Genomic DNA, 25,980 nt, shown 5'->3' with positions numbered 1-25,980 from the left:
AGAAGTTGCAGGTGTGCCCCCTACGATTCTTTCTCGCCTGAGTGATCCTTGCAAGGGCAGTAGGGAATATTTACGTCGTAGCAAGCAAGAGTCGGAAAAAGAGCATAACAGAACTATAACTTTGGTATGAACACTGTTTTTGGTCAACAGACGGTCAAAATATCTTACTTTTGCTCGATTCCTAGACTGTGTACGTATATCTTACTCCTTTAAAGCAAACTATCCCTCCTGCAATAATTGCAATTCATACCGTCTAGATTTACTCGTCAAATTTGCCATCTGGATATTTCTACGTCCATGTGGTTAAAAGACACGGCAATTTATGTTACATATTTTTGTATCTTGCCAGTATCGATGACAGGCTAAAACCGAAGAAAATCTCTTTCTCCTGGGGCTCGATAATTATGTACATACGTTATTCAATCTTTACGGAAGGCTCGGTGAGCGAATCTTACTCTCACCTATCCGAATTTCTTATTTGTATCTTCAGTGCCAAAGGGAAAATTTATAGTGAAGGTGAATGCAGATATCGCAATCACATTAAAAGCAAGAAATAGAAACGAAAATTTAACCATTGGCTATGTCTTATCTGAATAAAACTAAGCGTGTCTCGTAATGAAAAAGAACACGTTTCAGCAGTTGCATGCACAGTACCAGTATTAAACTATCGGTACTGGTACTGCATTTCCTGAAATCATGTAAACAAATGGAGACCGACTAACATTATTTTGGAAATAACACTCCACTGAAGACTTTAGACAGAATTAATATAGTCAGGCACAGTTATCTTCTTCACGTACTTGCAATCACAAAAATGATCTTAGAACATTGCCAACAATTCTGTCTAGACCATGTCGACCCTCTCAGCCACATTCCTGCCGCGCGTACTTCTGAGCCGCGGACAGAACTTGCCAGGCTATCCAGCTTGGGCTTTTGTTGTGTGCCTGATCTGTTTACTCAGTCTCTAATGACCTCGTCATCGAGGGATGGTTTACCACGATCTTTCGTTTCAGAAGACGCTGTGTACCGTGAGGACACTATTGGATGCAGTACGCCTTGCCTTCCTCCAATCTGTAAATCACTTCACTTAACCAAGTGCTGATTAGTGAGGGCATGTTAGCTGGCCATCCTGAAAGTGCTTTTCAGTTGGTTTCCCACATTCCACAAGGTCAGGGGTGTCCAACTTTTTAGCTTACCTAGACCACACTGGAAGAAGACAATAACATTTAATTTATCATAATTTTACATAAACGGAATATTATGGGTTTTTTTTACTACTCACTTCTTGGGGCATACTTATACGATTACTTGGTTTAGGCAGTGGGGTTGGACTCCCCTGCACTAGATGAATACCGGCCAGGCATCCATATTCCGCCTCAGATACACGTTACGTTAACATTTGCAGTAGTTGCACAAAAATATGAAAACACAGCGAGAAATGCTAGACAAGCCTGCAGGATGCACTGTTGTGTTTAACCACAAACGGCACCTGTGCAATGTCCTTAAAACTTTGCAGATGTAAGTCGCTGTCACAATAGTATTCTGTGTATTTGTGAGGTGCATTATGTCGGAGCTAAGTGAATTTCAGCATGGGCAAATTGTTGGTGCTGATAGTGGGCGCTTCCGTAACCAATGGAGCCGAAGTGTTCGATGTTTCAAGAGGCACCGTATCGAAGATTTATACCGCATACGGGGAAAGGGGTAAATCATCAGAAAAGTCACAAAGCGGACGAAAATGTGTTCTGCGTAATCGTGAGAGGAATGTGACAAAAACTAAGGGGCCAACAGCAGCAAAAGTCGCTGCAGAAATGAATGCCGCACCGCGAACACTCTCGACTCCAAAACACGAAGGGAACTCCAGAAGCGGGGAATTTCAGGGCGAGATGGAATTTCAAAAGCACTCAACGATGCAAATGCCCCTACCAGGAAAAAATGGTGCCGAAGCCATAAAACCTGGACTATGGAAAAATGGAAGCAAGTCATTTGGTCGGTTGAGTTGTTTCACACTGTTTCCAATTTCGGGACAAGTTTACGTCCAAAGAATGAAACATAGCGGGGGTTCTGTGGTGATATGGGCAGCCATTGTGACCACGGTTATTTTGTAAAGTCGCGCTACTCCCAAGGATTATGTGGCCATTCTGGTTTATCAGGTCCATCCCATGGTATAATGTTTGATACCCAATGGTGATGCTGTGTTCCCAGACGACAGAACGCTTATTCAGACAGCTCACAGCGTCCAGGACTGGTTATGTGAGCAGGAAGATGAACTGTCATCTCCCCTGGCCACCACAATCACCATATCTCAATATCATTGAACCTTTGTGGTCTACTTCGAAAATATCGCTATCTACCTGTGCTTGCCACTGTTTTGCTCGAAGAACGGTGTAAGATTCCCTTGAAAACTATACAGGATCCGTATTTATCCATTCCGAGATAAATGGAAGCTGTTTTGAATGCCAACAGATTTCTTGCACTATGAATGCCAACAGATTTCTTGCACTATATTAGGCGTGGTACTGCCTTGTTATTTTGGTGTTTCCACATTTTTGCCCGCAGTCCGCTGTAGAAAACGTTCCCACGCAAATAGGATTAACCCTTGCAATACATACGGAAGAAGAGGGTGAGGGGAGGGCACTTAATGCCCACCTTTTGAAAATGTTACCTTACCATGTCCTTTATACCTTGAAATTTTAAAAAATTTTTGTTTCTAGTTATCTCTTAGAGTAGAATCCGTAATTGTTTTAAATTTTTCAGTAAAACTTAACCAACAAATTTTAGTCTTAGTAGTGAATGTGACTTCACAATAAATGTCTTTCATATTTTCAATTTCATGACCCTTATTACACATCTGTATATCTTTAAAAGATACGTTTTGAATAAAAGTCGTGGACAATTTTTATTTGCTGATCATAAAGTACCTCTCATCTCAGTGTACACATTAAAGAAAATGCGTTGGTATTGCTAACAGATATTTTAAGATTCTGAACCCTACTTATTTATCAGTTCCTATTTAAGAAGTATGTGGCTAATATAAGTTAATTAGCGAAATTCCTCTTTTTTTAATTTTTCGTAGTGGACATACAGTACTCATACCCTTCCTGGTATTACCCGTTATGGAAAATGCGTTAGTATTGCTAGGGTTAGCTCTACACGCAGACAGATGGGTTTACACGGATTTATGCTAGGGGAGCCGGAACGATGAAAATGACAAAATTAACGTTTTTTGTTTGTTTGTTTTTTTTCATTACAAAATTATTTGGAATTTTCTGAATAAAACAAATCAAGTTTCACCCTTCTAAGTGAATTCTAAGTGTGTGTTTCATCGCTGCAAAGTTGACGCGCCGCGTAAACGGTTGTAGCGACTTGTCGTGCCACCTCTGTCGGCGCCGCTCGCTGGCTGCAAGCAGGGTATCTTTGCGGGATTCGACAGTGTTTTGTTTTCCAGCGTTGTATGGCTTTATCTCTGTGACAAGTGACTGTTCATATCGGTAAACATAAACGCTATACCGTGTGTGTTGACTTGTGGAGTTTGCTTTGTGTTGTTTAGCTGTTCAATTTTGCGTATTTGACGAATTTTGCTCGCACCTGTTGTATGTATTTGGTTTGTGGATATCAATATGCCTCGTTTAAGCAACCGAGTGTTTAAGAAAAGGCACAATGAGTGGAAGAAGAAATCTTTTGTTGTTTCTAAGGGAGATGCTGACAGACTGCTTCACCGACTACTCCAAATGAATGTGATAGAACTTCTTCCAGCAAGAAACTGACAGCAAAGAAAAATTTTAAAACTATGAAAGTGACAGTAATTATGTGAATGTAACATTTCCTTGCTCTCTAATATTTTGAAACATAACGTATTATGCCAAGTTTGCAAAGAAAGAGGACTGGAACTGAAAATAACTTCACACGTTGATTTGGCATGTAAAATGTTATTGAAGTGTAACAAATGTGCTGCAGAAGTTTCGTTTCCTAACAGTATTCCTCGTAGTGGTAATAGTGGAAAGAAGGTGTATGATATAAATGTTAGGCTAGTGTATGGCTTGCGTTGCATTGGCAAGGGCAGTGCTGCAGGGGCAATGGGAAATACAGAAGCGTCCGATCTTACCCGTCGGCTTTGACCCATGACGTCACAAATACCGCGGAAACGACTATAAACAATTCCAATATGGCGGATATAAAAACATCGCATACGTATTGTAAACACTGAAATACACAAGTTTCACAAAAAGCCTAATGACTGTAACGGGACAAGCGTGGGAAATTAGGGGTTTTTGGGTGCGGAGAAACTAAATATACAGAAATGTAGCCACCGACCGCCATTCAAAACCACGCAAAACAACGAAATAAATCAACATCACAAAACTGACCAAATACCAAAAAACACATTCCTATCCATAATCGGACACTTCCCTTAACCTATATAGCTCAACAGAACCTACCGATCACATCCCCCAATAGAAAACTAAGAAACGAAAGCTTCCCTTACACCTACATACATCGGCACTTATGCAGTTTAGCAGGTACGGAAAAAATTTTTCATTTTTTTTCAAAATTTGATCATCATGTGTCGTTATGCGGTGGGGGGAGTCTGCAGTGCGCCCCCATCCCCCCACAGGCTTCATTAGTGTCAAATCAATATTTTCGAATCATAGGCGGCCGCTGCCGCGGCCGCATTCCAAAAAAAAACTCCCAACCTAACCTCAAGTGGGCTACGCTACAGATCAATATGTTCATCAAATTGCTTCATATTACGTATACATGTTCATTAGTGTCAAATCAATATTTTCGAATCATAGGCGGCCGCTGCCGCGGCCGCATTCCAAAAAAAAACCTCCCAACCTAACCTCAAGTGGGCTACGCTACAGATCAATATGTTCATCAAATTGCTTCATATTACGTATACATGTTCATTAGTGTCAAATCAATATTTTCGAATCATAGGCGGCCGCTGCCGCGGCCGCATTCCAAAAATAAAAACTCCCAACCTAACCTCGTATTCAGGGCTACGCTACAGATCAATGTGTAGGTCCCTTACGTCACGGGTCAAAGCCGACGCGTGAGATCGGATGTTTCCAACCTATACCCAATACACAAAACATACATAAATAACCAAAAAAAAAAACGGAACTTACCTCAAAAAACTCACTAATAGAAATTCCGCTTCAAATCCAACACCTGAGCAACAGAAAGCTGACCCCACCACACGAAACAAACGAAACAAACGAAAACCATGAACACACCACCAGAGAGCACGACAAACAAAAACAAGACATCTACAAACACGCCACAATCGCAAATCAAACTCCGCGCCGTAATGACGTCACACACCACAACACGCTTACGTCACGGGTCAAAGCCGACGGGTAAGATCGGACGCTTCTGTTGACCCGGGCAATGTTATGTGGAATTATGAACTTGCCAAAACCACCAACCAAGTTTGGATTTTATAATGAATTGGTGGGATCTTCTGCTGAAGATATTGCTCGAGCAACAATGAAGAAAGCAGTTGAAGAAGCTGTGACAGATAATGGGAATTGTAGAGATTTAACTGTTGCTTTAGATGGATCATGGCAACATAGTCATAAATCTCTAAATGGAGTTGTGACAGCTACCAGTGGAGACAGTTGCAAAGTAATTGATGTTGCTATTCTCTCAAAACATTGTAGATGTAAGGGCAATACCAAGTACGAACATAGTGAAAGTTGTGAAGCAAATTTTCACTGCACGAGTGGAGCGATGGAAGTAGAGGGAGTGAAAGCAATTTCTTCCAGATCACAGGAGTGGTATAATGTACGATTCACTTACTATCTAGGAGATGGTGATTCTAAGGGATATAAAGCTGTAGAGGAACTCAAACCATATGGCAATGAAATTCACATTAAAAAACAGGAGTGCATTGGACATGAGCAGAAGCACATGGGGGCTTGCTTACACAAACTAAAGCAGACATTAGGATCCCAGAAGCTTAGTGATGGTAAGACACTTGGAGGAAGAGGAAAATTGACAGACGAAGCAATTGTGCAAAATACAAGAAGCATTGAGCATATGAGGAAAGCAGTATGGGCAATATTTTTTCATACTGCATCAACAAATGTGCACCCACAACATGCACTTTGCCCCACTGGTGATGACTCTGTAACTACCAATCAGGAAAGGAATACGCCCATAAAAACAGTTTGCCAAATGCTGTAATTGATGTAATTAAGCCCATATTCAGAGATTTATCACAGCCAAGTTTATTGGAAAAGTGTTTACGTGGGAAAACACAAAACCCAAACGAAAGTGTAAATAATTTAATTTGGATTAGGATTCCCAAAAGAGTGTTTGTGCCGATAAAAACATTGCATGTTGGAGTGTATGATGCAGTGGCAACATACAATGAAGGAAACATTATCAAATGTGATGTGCTGAAACGTCAGGTTCCCAACCAGGACAAAACACCATTTCCATAATGCGCCTAATTGATGATGAAAGACTAAGAGTAGCAGGAAGAAGAGACAAACGCCTACAACATGCAGTAAAAGGGAACAAAACATCAATGAAAAGGAAACTAACATTGGAAAAAAGAGGATATGGGGCAGGAATGTATTAAAAAACTTTGGAAGCCACTTCCCATAACTTTAAAATTTTCCACCTTTGAGGAACATTTTCTCAAAAACTGCTAACAGTATATCAATGAAATTTATACACGATATTGTTTACTTCTTTTCCTTCATTTTTATAACAAATTGTAAAAAAAATATTGTATAATTCAAGAGTTATACAAGAAAAGTGCAAAATTTTAGAGAAAAAAAATAAGCATCTGTTTAAAAAAAATTGTAAAACAAAAACCAATACATATTTCTTAACATGGCATTATAACTTTGTAGAGAAATATTCACTGAACATTTAGTCCAAATTTCAGAGCAATATGTTTAATGGTTTTAGAAAAAAATGATCCTTCTATTTGCTACAATTAACATGGAGTTGGACTAAAATAGAGGTAAATTTTCTATCATAGGATACGAATTTCCTTGTAATATACGGAAGATTCCTATTACTGGCTTCTATGCGTTGTTGTGCGGTCACTGCTGCATGAAATGTTACGCAATAGCCGAGTACCATGCAGTACGAAGGCCGCATATCGGATCACCTGTGTCCATCTCACAGTATTTTCGTCCGCCTACAACAACGACTGCCAGAAACTGGTACGTTTGCAGCTAGGAACATTTACTGCGGAGCTGCAGGGACGTACACCAGGGTTTGTGAAATGTGTGTATGAAAGCGTACGTGACAGCTGGGTAGGCCCTCTTAACATTTTTCCACACAAGCAACTTAGCATTTGGCGTCACCCGCCCGCCCCCCCCCCCCCCCCCCCCTTGTGTCGCTAGGGCGTTAAACCGGCCTCGCGTGACAATTACGAGGTGTGATTAAAAAACGCAGACAATGAATTTTTTATTAGCAACAGCTGATACTGCAAATGTTTGATTAATTTTTGTCCGAAAGCCTCGTCTGTTGAGGCAGGCAGTGGTAAGCTGCAACACCTTCTGACTTGTTGCCCAGCGTCCAGAGACATTAGAGGTTGTGTTTACGTGCCTGTCGTGCACCATGGATTTCGAACAACGCGTTAACCTAAAGTTCTGTTTCCAGTTGCAAAACGTATTAAAGCTCACGAAATGTTGCGATTGGTGTATAACAATAATGCTGTAACTCTGAAGACTTCAGTGGTACGTTTAAAAGCGGAAATGAGTCTGTAGAAGAACAAAGTACGGGACGTCTATTAACTTCAAAAATAGAAGAAAACGTGCAAAAAGCATTCAAACAGGCAAATAACTGAATGAGATTTCACTCTGCAGCGGAGTGTGCGCTGATATGAAACTTCCTGGCAGATTAAAACTGTGTACCGACCGAGACTCGAACCCGGGACCTTTGCCTTTCGCGGGCAACTGCTCTACCAACTGAGCTGCCAAAGTACGACTCACGCCCCGTCCTCACAGCTTTGGTGATAGAGCATTTGCCCGTGAAAGGCAAAGGTCCCGAGTTCGAGTCTCGGTCCGGCACACAGTTTTAATCTGCCAGGAAGTTTCAGGCAAATAACTAAGCTTATTGAAGAACTTAGAATCTCGTACGGGTACGTGCAAAACATTAACCGACAATTTGCAAATGAGACAGGGGAGCGCAAAATTTGCTCAGCCTTTTGACTGATTAACAGAAGGAAAATCTTGTTTCAGTCTGCACGCAGTCGAAGGATCGTCTTCATTCGGATTCGCACTTCGTGTCCAGAACTATAACTGGAGATGAAACTTAGATCTTTGGGTATGACAGACAAAAATTCAGGGTTTCCAATGGGGAAACCAGTGAATCTCCTCGCCCTAAAAAGGCACTTTAAGCAAAGTCATGATCATTTTTCCGATTCTGAGTGCGTAGTGTGATCACAGTTCGTTCTAGGGAAACAACTTTAAACGCCGAATTTTACAAGGGCGTACGGCAACGTTTGCGAAACGATGTACGAAGAAAGACCAGAAAAAGTGGGCCACTGGTTTCCTTCATTATGACAACGCGCCGTGCCACACCGCGCTTTTGATTCGCGAGTTTTTGGCCGGAAAAGGGTTCCTGTATTCTCACATCCGCCTTACCAGATTTTGCACCATGCGACTTCTGGCTCTTCCCAAAACTTAAAACCGTGCTTAAAGAAAAACGTTTTGACACTATTCCTGACATTGAGAGAGTTACGACAGAGCAGCTGAACGCCCTCCCAAAAAGAAGCCTTCCAGAAATGCTTCCAGTCATGGATTCAACGTTGGGATAAGAGCATTGCTTGTCAAGGATAGTACACTGAAGGAGATTAAATCAAATTCCATATAAGCTTATTACTTTGTGTCTAATAAAATTATTCAGTTCCTTTGTGATCACATTTAGTACACATTTTGCAACGGACAGTCGTCAGGTGGAGCAGCTGGTGTACAATACGTGAGTCGCTAAAATGAGTACGGTATAAGGCTCCGGTCACAGTGGCACCGATGTCGGTGGATTCCGCGGAGCACGGACATCGGTCGAAAACGGCCGATCTTTTCAAATCAGTGCGCCACTAGGGGTCGCAGTGACAGTGTAGCCGATCTCATCTTCCGACTGTACGGACTTCAGACGACAAACGGTGAAAATCAGATCAGTTTTCTTCGGTCAAATCGATTGACGTTCTCACACAGGGAATATGGGCTATGAGAAACTGCTAGGTTTAGCCCAAGAAGGAGAGTTTGTGGCATCCTGAAAATGAAAGCTATCACTATCGGGGTATAGTCCGAAATCTGTGGACTGGAATCGCAATTTTATTGGAAAGCACAACGCAAAATCTATCAAATTTGATACATAAATTATAACCTCAAAAAATAATCTGTCGAGCCAGAAGGGCGGCGTATCTTGTGCTTATATGTAGTTAACCTTTTTTTAGGGGGTTGTGGTAGGTAGGTTTTAGCTGTCTACAAATTATTATTACTGCTTACTGGCGTTTTTTGTGCCATTAGGATGGTAATTCTGTTATAAGAAATTGCTTGCAAATATAATGTACGTGGTCTTCAGAATATCGTATTCTACACTTTATGCTTGTCTTTGACAGTCATTAAAGATTAACTGACGTATGTAAATACAGCAAAACATTGTTTGTATCCTTGCTTCTCAAGATCATCTTGATTTCTCCCTTCATATCATATGTTCGTAAAACTTGTCTGGTTATTCCGATAACTGAGGACAGAGTGTACAGTATTCGCCATGTTCTTTGCGAGACAGATACAGCTCATTCACAAGCGTTAGGCGTCTTTTTAACAGCAAAAGTCGCAATGCACTTGAGCGTCATGGTATCCGTCCCGTCGCAATGCACTTGAGCGTCATGGTATCCGTCCCACCCTAGGAGGTTCAAATCTAACGTACTTCATGCACAGATTCTGACCTAACCTAAACGTCCTGACTCCACCAAAACCGACGAAGGAGATCAGACGCGCTGTGACAAGTTGTCGGCCGATGTTATCGGGCGACTACTCTGGCAACTGTTGCCGGTGCTACTGTAAACACAGCCTAAATGGTGTTCGGCTGAAATTGATCGATTTGGTTGAGGTGACTGATCTGTAGCTCACTCCGAGGTCTAGGATACGCCGAAAAGTGATAATCTGGTTGTGAGTTGGTGACGCCAACGATTCTAAATGCCAAATAAAGTTTATGGAAACAGGACTGACCTATAACGGAGCATAACATTTTCATTCGCTCCATATTTAATCGGTCGATTTCAGCCTACAGCCAGTTGTACAGTAGGCCTACTCATTTTACTTGCTCATGTGCAGGACACAGGTTAGAGATGACTGCCTGCGCCGTGTGCGTAACCGTGTGGCAGGAGTTTTGATAGTGATCCGATTGTCAAACTTTTTTTACATTCAAATGATACATTTACTAGCATGGGTTCCTTATAAAAGCTTTATTTATTAAGTCTCCTCGACAACCCCTAGAAGCTTGTATTAGGAATTATCAGACAGACAATGAACAAAGCTGTTACACTGGAACAACTGTAGTCGGAAGTATAGTTCTATTTCATCCAAAGTACGAAACTCAAGTTGCTAATAATTTTTTTTTACACATTTCAGCACAAGTAACTGATTCGGCATCAGAAGTCGCTGCCATTCAGTGGGAGAGAGGAGAGAAGTTTGAACAGTTTTCGGAAAGCAGCGGCGGGCTGACAGTGATACAACATTGGAAGCTACGTGGCTGAGTGGTGTCGTAATGTACAGTTCGGGCTTGCGCTGAGATTTCTTTCAATTCAGAGGTCGCCAAACTGCTTTGAACGTTTGCAGTTCTTTCCGTTCTGGGTGGACCTCTTGCCTTTCAAATACTGATTTTTACAAATTCTTCAACTTCAAACGTTTTTCTTGGTGGCTGATACAGTGCCGCTCACTTCCATAGGTTTAATTGTAAAATTGTACAGTGAAAAAACTTAAAAAGAAAGAGGTCAAGCTTTATAGATTTATTGCCTCAACGACAAACAATGCAAATCTAGTAACACTAGTACCTAAATACACTACTGGCCATTAAAATTGCTACACCATGAAGATGACGTGCTACAGACGCGAAATTTAACCGCCAGGAAGAAGATGCTGTGATATGCAAATGATTAGCTTTTCAGAGCGTTCACACAAGGCTGGCGCCGGTGGCGACGCCTACAACATGCTGACATGAGGAAAGTTTCCAACCGATTTCTCATACACAAACAGCTGTTGACCGGCGTTACCTCGTGAAACGTTGTTGTGATGGCTCGTGTAAGGAGGAGAAATGCGCACCATCACGTTTCCGACTTTGATAAAGATAGGATTGTAGCCTATTGCGATTGCGGTTTATCGTATCGTGACATTGCTGCTCGCGTTGGTCGATATCCAATAACTGTTAGAATATGGAACCGGTGGGTTCAGGAGGGTAATACAGAACGCCGTGCTTTATCCCAACGGCCTCGTATCACTAGCAGTCGAGATGACAGGCATCTTATCCGCATGGCTGTAACGGATCGTGCAGCTACGTCTCGATCTCTGAGCCAACAGATGGGGACGTTTGCAAGACAACAACCATCTGCACGAACAGCTCGACGATGGCCGGCCGGAGTGGCCGTGTGGTTCTAGGCGCTACAGTCTGGAACCGAGCGACCGCTACGGTCGCAGGTTCGAATCCTGCATCGGGCATGGATGTGTTTGATGTCCTTAGGTTAGTTAGGTTTAATTAGTTCTAGGCGACTGATGACCTCAGAAGTTGTCGCATAGTGCTCAGAGCCATTTGAACCATTTTGAGTTCGACGATGTTTGCAGCAGCATGGACTATCAGCTCGGAGACCACAGCTGCAGTTACCCTTGACGCTGCATCACAGATAGGAACGCCTGCGATGGTGTACTCAACGATGAACCTGGGTGCATGAATGGCAAACCGTCATTTTTTTTTTATGAAATCAGGTTCTGTTTACAGCATCTGTGTTTGGCGACATCGTGAACGCACATTGGAAGCGTGTATTCGTCATCGCCATACTGGCGTGATGGTATGGGGTGCCACTGGTTATGTGTCTGTCACCTCTTGTTCACATTGACGGCACTTTGAACAGTGGACGTTACATTTCAGATATGTTACGACCCGTGGCTCTACCCTTCATTCGATCCCTGCGAAACCCTACATTTCAACAGGATAATGCACGACCGCATGTTGCTGGTCCTGCACGGGCCTTTCTGGGTACAGAAAATGTTCGACTGCTGCCCTGGCCAGCACATTCTCCAGATCTCTCACCAATTGAAAACGTCTTGTCAATGGTGGCAGAGCAACTGGCTCGTCGCAATACGCCAGTCACTTTTCTTGCCACCGAGCGAGGTGGCGCAGTGGTTAGACACTGGACTCGCATTCGGGAGGACGACGGTTCAATCCCGCGTCCGGCCATCCTGATTTAGGTTTTCCGTGATTTCCCTAAATCATTCCAGGCAAATGCCGGGATGGTTCCTCTGAAAGGGCACGGCCGACTTCCTTCCCCATCCTTCCCTAATCCGATGAGACCGATGACCACGCTGTCTGGTCTCCTTCCCCAAAACCAACCAACCAACTTTTCTTGCCGAACTGTGTTATCGTGTTGAAGCTGCATGGGCAGTTGTACCTGTACACGTCATCCAAGCTCTGACAATGCCCAGGCCTATCAAGGCCGTTATTACGGCCAGAGGTGGTGCTTCTGGGTACTGATTTATCAGGATCTATGCACTCAAATTGCCTGAAAATGTAATCACATGTCAGTTCTAGTATAATATACGGGGTGTTACAAAAAGGTACGGCCAAACTTTCACGAAACATTCCTCACACACAAAGAAAAGATGTTATGTGGACATGTGTCCGGAAACGCTTAATTTCCATGCTAGAGCTCATTTTAGTTTCGTCAGTATGTACTGTACTTCCTCGATTCAATGTCAGTTGGCCCAATTGAAGGAAGGTAATGTTGACTTCGGTGCTTGTGTAGACATGCGACTCATTGCTCTACAGTACTAGCATCAAGCACATCAGTACGGAGCATCAATAGGTTAGTGTTCATCACAGACATGGTTTTGCTGTCAGTGCAATGTTTACAAATGCGCAGTTGGCAGATGCCTATTTGTTGTATGGATTAGCACGGGGCAATAGCCGTGGCGCGGTACGTTTGTATCGAGACAGATTTCCAGAACGAAGGTGTCCCGACAGGAAGACATTCGAAGCAATTGATCGGCATCTTAAGGAGCACGGAACATTCCAGCCCATGACTCGCGACTGGGGAAGGCCTAGAACGATGAGGACACCTGCAATGAACGAGGTAATTCTTCGTGCAGTTAACGATAACCCTAATGTCAGCGTCAGAGAAGTTGCTGCTGTACAAGGTAACGTTGACCACGCCACTGTATGGCTAGTGCTACGAGAGAACCAGTTGTTTCCGTACCATGTACAGCGTGTGCAGGCACTATCAGCAGCTGATTGGCTTCCACGGGTACACTTCTGCGAATGGTTCATGCAACAATGTGTCAAACCTCATTTCAGTGCAAATGTTCTCTTTATGGATGAGGCTTCATTCCAGCGTGATCAGATTGTAAATTTTCACAATCAACATGTGTGGGCTGACGAGAATCCGCACGCAATTGTGCTATCACGTCATCAACACAGATTTTCTGTGAACGTTTGGGCAGGCGTTGTTGGTGATGTCTTGATTGGGCCCCATGTTCCTCCACCTACGCTCAATGGAGCACGTTATCATGATTTCATACGGAATACTCTACCTGTGCTGCTAGAACATGTGCCTTTACAAGTACGACACAACATGTGGTTCATGCACGATGGAGCTCCTGCACATTTCAGTCGAAGTGTTCGTACGCTTCTCAACAACTAATTCGGTGACCGATGGATTGGTAGAGGCGGACGAATTCCATGGCCTCCACGCTCTCCTGACCTCAACCCTCTTGACTTTCATTTATGGGGGCATTTGAAAGCTCTTGTCTCAACAACTCCGGTACCAAAGGTAGAGACCCTTCGTGCTCGTATTGTGGACGGCTGTGATACAATACGCCATTCTCCAGGGCTGCATCAGCGTATCAGGGATTCCATGCGACGGAGGGTGGATGCATGTATCCTCGCTAACGGAGGACATTTTGAACATTTACTGTAACAAAGTGTTTGAAGTCACACTGGTACGTTCTGTTGCTGTATGTTTCCATTCCATGATTAATGTGATTTGAAGAGAAGTAATAAAATGACCTCTAACATGGAAAGTAAGCGTTTCCAGACACATGTCCACATAACATATTTTCTTTCTTTGTGTGTGAGGAACGTTTCCTGAAAGTTTGGCCGTACCTTTTTGTAACACCCTGTATTTGTCCAATGAATACCCGATTATCATCTGCATTTCTTCTTGGTGTAGCAATTTCAATGGCCAGTAGTGTACGGGGTGTGTGAGAAAAGTAATGAGACTTATTTTTTGTCTACACGAGTTTCTATTTTCTGAAACAATTTTGTCCCCCTCAAAGCAGTTCCCTTCGATAACTACACGCCGGCGCAGTCGTCTTCTCCAGTCTTGGTAGTAGCGCTGAAAGACAACATGTCGGTAGCATTCCTTTTAATGTTCTCCAGAGTTCCCAAAACGACGTCCTTTTAGCACATTTTTCGATTTCGGGAAAAGAATGAAGTCACAAGGAGTCAGATCAGGTGAATGAAAAGGGGGGGAGGGGTGGCAGCTGTGGAACAACAAGTATGCCGGAATGCCTTTTGAAGTCAAAAATCCCGTGATGGAAGTGGTCGTGTGACATGGGGCGTTGTCATGATGCAGCATCCACTTGTCTGCCATGTCCGGTCTCAATCGATTCACCCTTTGCCTGAGCCTTTCAAGTACATCGTTGTAAAACACTTGGTTGACATTGTTAAACTTCAGTCTCATCACACAAGAGAACGCACTCATTCGAAGTTTCCGTCGTTTTTTAAAGACTAAGGTTTCCCTGAGAGAGGTTCATCTTTGGCACGCTCTCTGCCTTCCAGAAATGATTTGTGCCAGCGAAAAACTTGTGGTCTTGATAACGAATGTTCCCCATAGGCCTGTTTCAACTTTTCAAAAGTCCCAGTCATGGATTCCCCAAGTTTAGCACAAAACCTGATAACGTCACTCAAAATTCCGGTATTCCATTTTCGTAATACACTAAAAACCCAACTTCAGTGATGGGACTCTCAAAAATCACGTGATGGCTCTACGAAGCTGAATCGTGGACTGAGCATCTGGAAAGGATGAACACGCAAGTCTACACAAGTAGAACACAGCGTTGCTAGATCGCTCGCAGCGTAGTCATTTTTCTCGTTCACCTTGTAAATGCTTTTCATGGGATGGATGAATCTATGCTTTATTAGCAAGTTTTCAATACTTGGCTTCGTTTTTGTTAGGTTTCACCTTAAATCTCTGCAGTCAGTGATTTCCAATTTATTTCTTTATTTACTTACGTGTTCATCTTTAAGCAGTTTGGCAACTGCATCAAAAACCCTTCTCAGATGATCCTCCAGCGTCATTAATTTGTTGCATAAAAAGCACATAGGTAATCATTTATCTAACAGTGATAGAATGCAGCCAAGCTTCGAATATATAGCGCTCATGTTTAAAATCAGTTTCCTGTGGACAAAAAATGAGCTGTTCAGGTAAATATGGCAAGACACAGCACAAAAATTGAGCTGTTTAGTAAATGTGGTACGACATAGCAATCAAAATCAACCCTGTCAACCCAACTAATGATCGGCAAGTCTCTACGCAATCTACGGAAATACAAAAAGAAAATTTGATAAAAAAAATAACTGTCTTGGTATAGCAGACCTATTTATCACATTGATTCCGTTTAACTTAAGGTTCCTAACTATAGCCATTTTACAGACAGATGAACGAGGCCTCCCTACTTGCGAGTTGGCAGAAGCTGCAAAGTGATTGTTGTGTCATGTGATGTCCCAAATTAATACATCTCTTTATGAGTGACGAAGCGGTTCCTATCCCATTACGGGCAAAGCCAGATGCTTTTTCCAGTCCTCTGAAGACGGCAAAGGGAGTGGAGATAGAAAAATAATAACGTCGCTGAACGTTACGAGCAGGAGAGCAAAAATAGAGTTGTTCCACCCTCTTAGCTGATGAGGCGAACGGCAACATACACAGGAACATACTTCAGCCTCATAAGAATTCGGAATTTTGGTTGTGACCTTCATTTAATGCGCTCCCTTTCATTTTTTTCTCGTTGCAGGTGAGAGTCGACCCCTGTGGTTGGATATACACCACTTTGGAAATGGCTGCGTAGTTCATAGGCTGATCTTGAGCTCCTACAGCGCCGCATTCTTAATTACCGCAATCAACGCGTTCAGAAACTCATATCCGAACTTCCATGTATTCCACTGTTTTTTTAAGTGAATACGCGTTACATATTCCATTGTCACCAACATCCAAAACTTGAGGTATTTGAGTAATGCCACTTCTCAAAAATCCGCATATCCGGCTGCATTCGGGACAGCTGGTAACACCGGGCTGAGTTGGAAAGCTAAACTTCTAGATGTCTTCGTTTAAGGAACGATACAATGTTTCTGTTTTCAGATTTGGGTGATTTAGCATACTTTATTTAGCTACTGCAAACGATGAATTTTCAGTGCCCTAGAATGTCCATAGCTCATGGTCTAGCCGGCACGGTGGCAAAGTGTTCGGCCACCGTACTGGCTTAACTTTTTTGTAATAAGTTCTCATCGATTGAATTTAAAAGATGTCACGCGACATCCGCACAGAATCACTGGCAAACTGATCAAAAGAGACAGCAAAAAGTCGTAATCATCGCTGCCTCCAGATCTGGTGCCATGGGTTCAATTCCCGGCCAGGCCGCAGATTTCTTTCGCTCGGGGACTGGCTGTTTGTGTTATTTCATATCGTCTTCATCGACTCGCAAATCGCCGAATTGGCGCCAAACACTAGCGCCAAGCAGCCGAAACTTCTAGAATGGGTCTCCCGGCCAATAATGCCATATGATCATTCCATTTTAATTTCCTACAATGAAAATGAAGCGGAAAGACAACCGCGAATGTGAAGCACGGCAAGCTCCTGCAAGACTTTTCTCCGACAATGCTATTGTTTATAGTGAGGCCCGTGGCAAAATCCAGGAAGATCCACGGAGAATCGGTGTTTGTTGCTGTGATTTTCGGCTGTCATCACTTTTGTAAACAACTCCTCACTCTGCTTTCGAGTGAGCAACGATTCCGGATGAAGAGAATGTGAAACGCTGCCTATTTCCATCAAATAAAGCCTTCACTCTAGAACTGTTTTCCAACACGGAGATACGTAGCAAGCAATAACATTATGCGGCTGCGCGCGCTTTTATATTTTCACGGCAAATCGACACGTTTATATCGTATAGTATGTTCGATTAAGATATGAAATTTGGCGTAGGCTAATCCCTGATCAGTTCTTATCCCTTAAAATTTGGTCTTTGTGACTCTGACTATAGAACACACATCACTCCAGAAGTGAGCTCCGTTGGTAACTAGTGGAAAACATTATCTCAATTTTTTTCTCAACTGTCAGGTTATTGCTTTGGTTGACAATACACGCCTTTTGAATTTAATAAAGAGCTCTGTAATAGTCATGATGCATACAAAGATGTACATTGAATGAAAAAAGATTTCCCTCGTCATTTCTGTGATGTTTACCGGACAATCAGGGAAAGAAAAGTGTTTTCCTTACCAAGGGTATTACAATTCTCGAAAAAGCTATACTGTGAAAATAATCACGAATTTTTAGTGTGAGTGATTTCATCGCAATACATCAAGATCAATTTTCATCTATTTAATTGCACCTTACCTACCCATTTGTTGTAGAAACTCGCTACCGTATGGGTTTCCGGGATTACCTAAACGAACTTCCCGTTTGCTAATTGTAACAGGCGTTAACGTCCTATAGCGGGGGCATACAAGATCTATAGACGACAGAAACAAGAATGATAGAATCCAATGAAAAGTACGTACTTGCAGGAACAATAAACGTCATGTCTGGTGATGCTCTTATTTTTCGTCATTACACAACTTTTTCACAACGCACGCCGCATAAAACTATTCCTCCTCGTTATCGTAATATGAGAGTTCAATAGGAATTGGAGCTTATTGCTGTTTGGGATCAAACGGTCTCTTGCAATCTTCTCTAGGTATATGTAATACGCACTATATATACTGCGTTGTAATGACAAAAACTGTCAACCAGACTAAAAGCAGGAGATACACACGTAGAAATAAAAGGAATATAACCCTATCCGTAATAGCTTGACTACTACACAAAAATATAAGAAGTATAAGAATTATGGACCTAGTCACAATTTCGTCGAATAACCGATTTATCCACAATATTTACAGCTCTAAGCCCATCTTCTGATAACGGTATGGATTTCTTGAAACTTTTTGTGTTTAACTGCGTAAGTAGTTTATGCCGCCGTCAGATGATGGGCCGAACCAGCAAATTACTTAACGGACAAACTGTGACTGGTTGAAGTGTTGTTTTACATACAACAACAACGTACCCCGCAGAAGCCAGCTTCGGTAGTCCTTGCGCCCACGAACACAGGCATTGCGTATTTTAGACCGGACCATGGCGTGCGTCAGGGAAGAAAGCCGGCTATGCAAATTTACCAATTTACAAAGTGGGCGCCGAGCCGGTTGTACTGACCTGTAGCTAGTCTCATAGCTGTTGCCGATGACAGTTCTGTTGGAGGAATGACCGCCACTTAGCACGATACGTTATATCACTTCTCTTCACGAAAGCCGCTGGCTTACTGAGGCGGCGCGGTGACGCGAGACCTTGGGCGCTTCCCAGCCAATAAACGTCTCTGCAACGCTTTTGACTCGGAGAGGGGGGAAGCGCCGTGGTGGGGGTAGCGTCTGCGCGCCACCATGCCGGTTCACGAACAAGCGGGTACCGCGACGCGCCGCATAGGGATGCAGTCTCTTTGTAGGTCGTACGTGTGGGGACAAATTGTTGTGATCGGCAGCAGATCACTGACCGCAATGAAATACCAGACAATCTGAGGGCTGGCATGCGATGTATGACAATATGGGTGCCCAACTGCGACTCGCTTTGGTTGTTAAGCGTGGTTGTGTAGTTTTGTTTCGTTTCGCTTTACCAACGCAAGCAAGAACTTTAGGACTTACATTTACTCAGGAACCACGAACAACTCTGGGAAGTGAATTTCAGACCGGAATTGACTTTTAACGGTACATTAACAGGTGTTGTTGTTGTGGTCTTCAGTCCTGAGACTGGTTTGATGCAGCTCTCCATGCTACACTATCCTCTGCAAGCTTCTTCATCTCTCAGTACTTGCTGCAACCTACATCCTTCTGAATCTGTTTAGTGTATTCATCTCTTGGTCTCCCTCTACGATTTTTACCCTCCACGCTGCCCTCCAATACTAAATTGGTGATCCCTTGATGCCTCAGAACATGTCCTACCAACCGATCCCTTCTTCTAGTCAAGTTGTGCCACAAACTTCTCTTCTCCCCAATTCTATTCAATACCTCCTCATTAGTTATGTGATCTACCCATCTAATCTTCAGCATTCTTCTGTAGCACCACATTTCGAAAGCTTCTGTTCTCTTCTTGTCCAAACTATTTATCGTCCATGTTTCACTTACATACATGGCTACACTCCATACAAATACTTTGAGAAACGACTTCCTGACACTTAAATCTTTACTCGATGTTAACAAATTTCTCTTCTTCAGAAACGCTTTCCTTGCCATTACCAGTCTACATTTTATATCCTCCCTATTTCGACCATCATCAGTTATTTTGCTCCCCAAATAGCAAAATTCCTTTACTACTTTCAATGTCTCATTTCCTAACCTAATTCCCTCAGCATCACCTGACTTAATTACAGGGAGCGAAAGGCTATTTACAATTTGTACAGAAACCAGATGGCAGTTATGAGTCGAGGGGCATGAAAGGGAAGCAGTGGTTGGAAAGGGAGTGAGACAGGGTTGTAGCCTCTCCGCGATGTTATTCAGTGTGTGTATTGACCAAGCAGTAAAGGAAACAAAAGAAAAATTCGGGAGTAGGTATTGAAATCCATGGAGAAGAAATAAAAACTTTGAGGTTTGCCGATGACATTGTTATTCTGTCAGAGACAGCAAAGGACTTGGAAGAGCAGTTGAATGGAATGGACAGTGTCCTGAAAGGAGGATATAAGATGAACATCAACAAAAGCAAAACATTAAGAAGTAATACAAATATAAAAAGAAAAGCATTGACACTCTTCGATTTGCAGTGGTTAGCATTTTGAAGCCTTTGATGTAGAACTGACAGGAAGTTCACAGTAATGTTTGCGATACACTATTTTCCGTCTGAGGATTGTGAGTGTATTTTAAACAACTACATGCATTTTTAAGGTTTCTTTAACTTCTAATCAGAATAGCACACTGTAATGTCAAGTGGACATTTTAATTTAAATGTTTAGTTCATATCTATTACAGAGCTACACTCAAGTCACTTGTCATTTCATATAATCTAACCCTCCCTCATACAATTTATAACAAGAGTTAGGGTAATCATCTGTACTCCAATTCACCATATTTCTATAGACGCATAGAGATTACACAACAAATTGTAGTAAATACTTGCGGCTAAGCTCTACGACTAATGAATGAAAAAGGAATTGTATTAGCACCCTGAAAAGATATACTGTAGGCTATCCAACTCACTTGGCGTTAGTGAAAAACGAAGTGTATTCCGTAAAGTAACCTACAGTTTGCAAATTACAAATCTGATCCTCCCATTTTTTTAATTTTTTTTTTGCGAGTATTTTTGGGGATATAGAAACCAACTGCCACTGTTGCTAAACATAGCAGTTCATATTCTGTAGCAGAACATCACGAACAGTGTTGTTCCTAATAGTGGTTGAAACTGCTCGGCAAATCGTTTTGGCGGTTTCGAAATGAACGAGGCTTGTGAGAGTTTGCTGCGATCAGAAGCTCATTCGCGCTCTTCATGAGCTTTTGAAATCCAAACAGCTATATTTTTAGAAAGACATTATCATTTTACCGTTGACTTTAACGTCCAATTTTTCAATACAGTATCCCACCTTTACAGAAACATTGACATATTCGATGCTATTGTCTAGAAAGCCTTGGTGGCATCAAAATACGACATTTACGTAAAAATCCTATGACACAGATGATTTTGTGTATTATCTTAACTAGGGTCTGTCCGACAACATTTTTCCACACAACCGACATATTATTCGACGTTACCTCCCTCCATCCCCTAACCCCCAACACATCAGTCCTATACATTACTTGCCTTTCCTTGTGCTCTTGTTAAGACCTTTAAAAAAAATCTAGTGATTGTGAAAATGAGTGGATTTTTCTTTCAAAATAGCTACCGCGTAGAGATTCCTCTATAATAGAAATAAATATCTGGATCTTATTCCATCTTTAAACGTTAAAAGAAAGAAACATTTCATTTCCATTTAAGGTAATACCAGAGATGTTTAAAAGCTTTTAGTGAAAACAGAATTTACTAGATCTACTGTGTTGTTCCAGCGTCAATAAAAATATGTTACCTCTTAAACTGAGTGGTAAGAATGAAAGTACAAAATCTGCGTAGTTTTTTATTTTAATAATGGAACTTTTTAATTCTATGATTTACAAATTATTTCTCTTTCTGTAGGGAAAAATGGAACACAAACACAAATAGATCTCTAATTTTATATTGACATTTTAAATATAAGACACTGTGTAACTGCGTAAGTGGTATGTCAACACGTGAAGAAAACTCACGGAGCAAGTAGTTAAATTTTAGAAAATTTGCGATGAAAGTATTTGAAAGCTGACAAACACATAAAAATTGTTGTGTGCGCATTTGAAAGGGAAAAAACACTATTTTATGTGACACTAAAGATAAATATTCTGTTAGTAAAATTACGTGTAATTCCTACAGTTTTTCAGTACATGTTCTGACAATTTATCTCTTAGGATAAGAACATTAGAATTAAATTTTTTTAGCCCTTAACTTTGCACGATATTTCAAAATACAATTGACGCTATTGACGTCAAGGTATCACATAAATGACTAAAGTTGAAAGTCTGAATGAGATCCATGTTTGTCAGCAACCATTTTTTTAAACAGAGTGATGAGTTTATTTGATATAACTCTTAGTGAGATAATAAACATTGTCTTCATAAGAACTTCTTCGCAAATGCTCTTTCAACAAAACATCAAGCATGGCAGCATGTTCTTTTAATTTCAACAAATTACCGTTATTTTCTTTAAAGTCAATATCTCTTGTTCGTCGAATGCCAACCCTTGTGTCCCCAAGAACTGTATTACAACAGCCTTTCTATTACCTCATACTAATGTTTAGTCTCAGCCTGAATCAGTCTCTTGGTTTCTTCATCAAGCATTTTGCATTGACGCAAGCGCAAGTGTAATTATAAATGAAAACACACACAACACTGGTGTAAAATTCGAGAACATTTATTATTTATTTCATATATCGTTTTCGGCGGTTTGTGAAATAAGTAATAAGTATTGTAGAATATTATGCGTTTTCATTCATAAGGTAAAATATTCTACCAAGACCCGAAGGAACAGTCAGTCAATGCATGTGTAATTCCCACCATGATTGGTATGCATTTAGATTGTTTGGGGAGTTCTCGAGTTTTCTAAAAAAAACCCGACGGATTGTATCACGCTGAAAACCATGAAGTACCTGCAAACGAGAAAGTTTCAGCACTGAAAAGTTTGTAGCACAACTAAAACATCTAATGTTCTCTGCTGGTTTCTTAACCATTCTTTTGTCGTTTGCCGAAGTAAATCTTCTACCTCTCTTATTAATAGGAAAGTTAATGTCAGTTACATGAAGAAGATTTCTTTCTAGAAGAGTTTGTCGTATATAATCAATTATGTATTTTATCTTGTCATTGCCCGCAGTCAACCGATAATTTAATATAAATTGCAATTTTTTTAAATTTTAGAAATTCCAGAGACATGTTATCGATGATTTCCGCCTTGCTTGATCACAGCTCATTCAAAGCTCTCTCCTCTGCGTTTAACTGCGGAATTCCAATTGCACTTTTAATGTTGATGTCTTTGCTGTTAATTTAACCTAAGTTTCTATATACTGAATCAGTCCGTCCGACGATCATTCCTTTTTTAATTCTTTCATATTTTTCCTATAGCCATTTTGTCTTGGCTTCCCTGCACTTGCTGTTTATTTCATTTCAAATTGACTGATATTGCTGTATTCCTTGAGTTTTCCTGAAAGTTTTTGTACTTCCTTCTTACGCCAATCAACTGAAGTATATCTTCTATTAGCCAACGTTTCTTCCCAATTACTTTCCCTGTTGGTCTACCTATATTTGTCTATATAATTTCTCTAATTGCCCGTTTTAGAGACGTCCATTCCTCTCCCACTGATCCGCCTATTGCAGTATCGTTATTGCGTTATCTACAGCCTAGATAACTTCAAACTCACCTCAGTTCTTCGTTATGCCCTTCATTCCACACTGATTCTTTCGGACAATTCTCCCAGATTTCAGTCTATTTTTAAACATCACAAAATTGTGAACTGAGTCTATAACTGCTCGGTGGTACGACTTACAATCCAATATCTGATTTCTCTGCCCGACCACGATGTAAGCCACTGGAATCTTTCGAATAATACCAACCCCTCTTGTGTCTTTTGAACAGGGTATTCGCTATTACTAGCTAAAATTACATAGAACCAACTGGTTTTCTTCCTTTTCTCGTTCCTACTATCAAGCCCAAATTCTAACCGAAACGACCTCGTCCTACTACCAACCACAATTCGCTATTTCTGTCTCTTCTGATTGTGCTGTTGACCTATACACTTTAACAATTTATGTTGGTTTTGGTCTTGCTATAGATTCTAATGAGAGTAATCCTGTCAATGAACTGTTCAGAGTAACTCAATCTCTGCCTTACCTCGCTATTCATGACGAATCCTACTCGCGTTACGCCGATTCTTCTGCTGTTGATATTACACTGAACAGAAATATTTATCTTCTTTCCATTTAACTTTACCCACCCCACTGCAATTTATCTGGATTGAGCTTTTGCATTGCCTTTTTCAGATTTCTACCTTCCCTACAACATTCAGGCTTATGACATTCCACACCTCGACTCTTAGAAGTTTAGCTTTTTGATGGTTCTTCACTTAAAACTTCCAGGCTGATAGGCCGTGGTCGATGTATAAAATTCTCCCATGACGTTTCGTCTCCGACTGCAGGATACATCCTCCTAGGTAAACCGGCGAACTGCAAAGAGAACTCGAGGAAGCGCTGATTATATAGGCAGTACAGAGGGCGCCACTGTCCAATCACGTGGCGTCGGCTATGAGACGGTCTCTGGTAACGCTAACATTCTCGATTGAAAGTAATCGATCGTCACGCTCTCGGTGTAACGCTGACATCCAAATTTTATCCAGTTTAACACTTTCGTCTTTCCTGTTCAAATTATTACGGTGTTTATCAATCACAATAGCCTCTCTATACATGCGCGCATAATAATGCGAGGTTTTAGATATGTCTCTCGTCTCGCTGAATTTTATTTTATGAATACTTTCCTGGTAGGCATGTTCTGCTACGGTCGATTTATGTGTGTGACCCAGGCGGCAATTCCTCTTGCGTTCAACACGGTGGGTGTTCACTCTTCTCTTTGTGATACCGATATAAACCTCTCCACAACTACAAGAAATTTTATATACCCCCGGTGTAGCCAAAGGGTGTCGTGCATCTTTTGCCGATTTAAAATATTCTTTTTTTTTCCTGGTGGGCCTGAAAATAGTTTCCATTCCATACTTGCTTAACACTTTCCCAATGCGATCTGTGACCTTACTAATTAACGGGAGTAAACCTTACCGTTGGACGACTGTGGTTCGTCGTTGCTGCTGATTGTCGCCGGCCGCTGTGGCCGTGCGGTTCTAGGCACTTCAGTCCGGAGCCGCGCTGCTGCTACGGTCGCAGGTTCGAATCCTGCCTCGGGCATCGAGGTGTGTGTGATGTCCTTCGGTTAGTTAGGTTTAAGTAGTTTTACGCCTAGGGGACTTGATGACCTCAAATGGTAAGTCCCATAATGCTTATAAGTCCCATAATGCTTATAGCCATTTTGCTGATTCTCTGCCTAGAGCGAAGTGCTCGATCTATATCCGTGCTAGAATAGCCATTCTTCACGAAAGTTGACCGTAGATGTTCAGTCTCATCTTTTAAATAAACAGGTTCACATATTTTGTCGCTCTGTCTACTAAGGTTTTTATTACACCTCTTTTTTGTCTAGGGTGGTGGTTCGAATCTTTATGCAGATATCGATCAGTATGTGTGGCCTTTCTGTACACCTTATGGCCCAACTTTCCGTCCCATGGTTTAATCACAGACACATCCAGGAAATTCAATTGCCCATTACTTTCGTCTCCATAGTGAATTGGATTTTCGGATTAATGCTGTTTAGATGTGCCAGGAAGATATCCAACTCATCAGCTCTGTCTGTCCATACTACGAAAGTGTCATCGACATAGCGATACCATCTGGCTCGTCTCTTACTAGCAGTCTGCAACGCCCGTTGTTCAAAAGTCTCCATAAACAAGTTCTCCACACAGGACTAAGAGGAGTTCTCTTTGTAGTTCGCCGCTTTACCTCGGAAGACGTCTCCCGCAGTCGGAGACGAAACGTCAGGGGAGAGTTTTATATATCGACCACGGCCTATCAACCCGGAAGTTTCAAGTGAAGACAATACCGGCCGTGAAAGCCTACACTGTATGATCAAATGCAACGTCAGTATCGGTCGCCGATTCGAAGGAATGCGCAAGAAGAAAGCACAACAACCGTGTACCCTCACCTTCCTCTCACTCTGCAGGGACACTTCGCCGGTTCCCAAATTTCTGAAGGTGAAGAGGATGTTTCGCTCGGCTCAGGTTCATCATATTTTCAACCGTA

At 41.8% G+C, this 25,980-nt stretch overlaps 1 protein-coding gene across 2 annotated transcripts in view; it reads right to left on the bottom strand.

The window, feature by feature from the left end:
• Window positions 1-18,799, bottom strand: part of LOC124711748 (glycoprotein-N-acetylgalactosamine 3-beta-galactosyltransferase 1-like) — a 183,998-nt gene extending 165,199 nt beyond the window's left edge. For both annotated transcript variants that reach the window (XM_047241960.1, XM_047241961.1), the window contains exon 1: window positions 18,704-18,799. In XM_047241960.1, coding sequence (XP_047097916.1) covers window positions 18,704-18,719 — 16 coding nt within the window. In that variant the 5' untranslated portion in view covers window positions 18,720-18,799. The remainder of the gene's footprint in view (window positions 1-18,703) is intronic.
• Window positions 18,800-25,980: the final 7,181 nt, after the last annotated feature.

This window comes from Schistocerca piceifrons, chromosome 8 (genome assembly GCF_021461385.2).
Source record: "Schistocerca piceifrons isolate TAMUIC-IGC-003096 chromosome 8, iqSchPice1.1, whole genome shotgun sequence".
Lineage (NCBI taxonomy): Eukaryota > Metazoa > Arthropoda > Insecta > Orthoptera > Acrididae > Schistocerca > Schistocerca piceifrons.
Note: the sequence above shows the minus strand (reverse complement) of the source record. Positions and strands in the feature narration are given on the sequence as shown.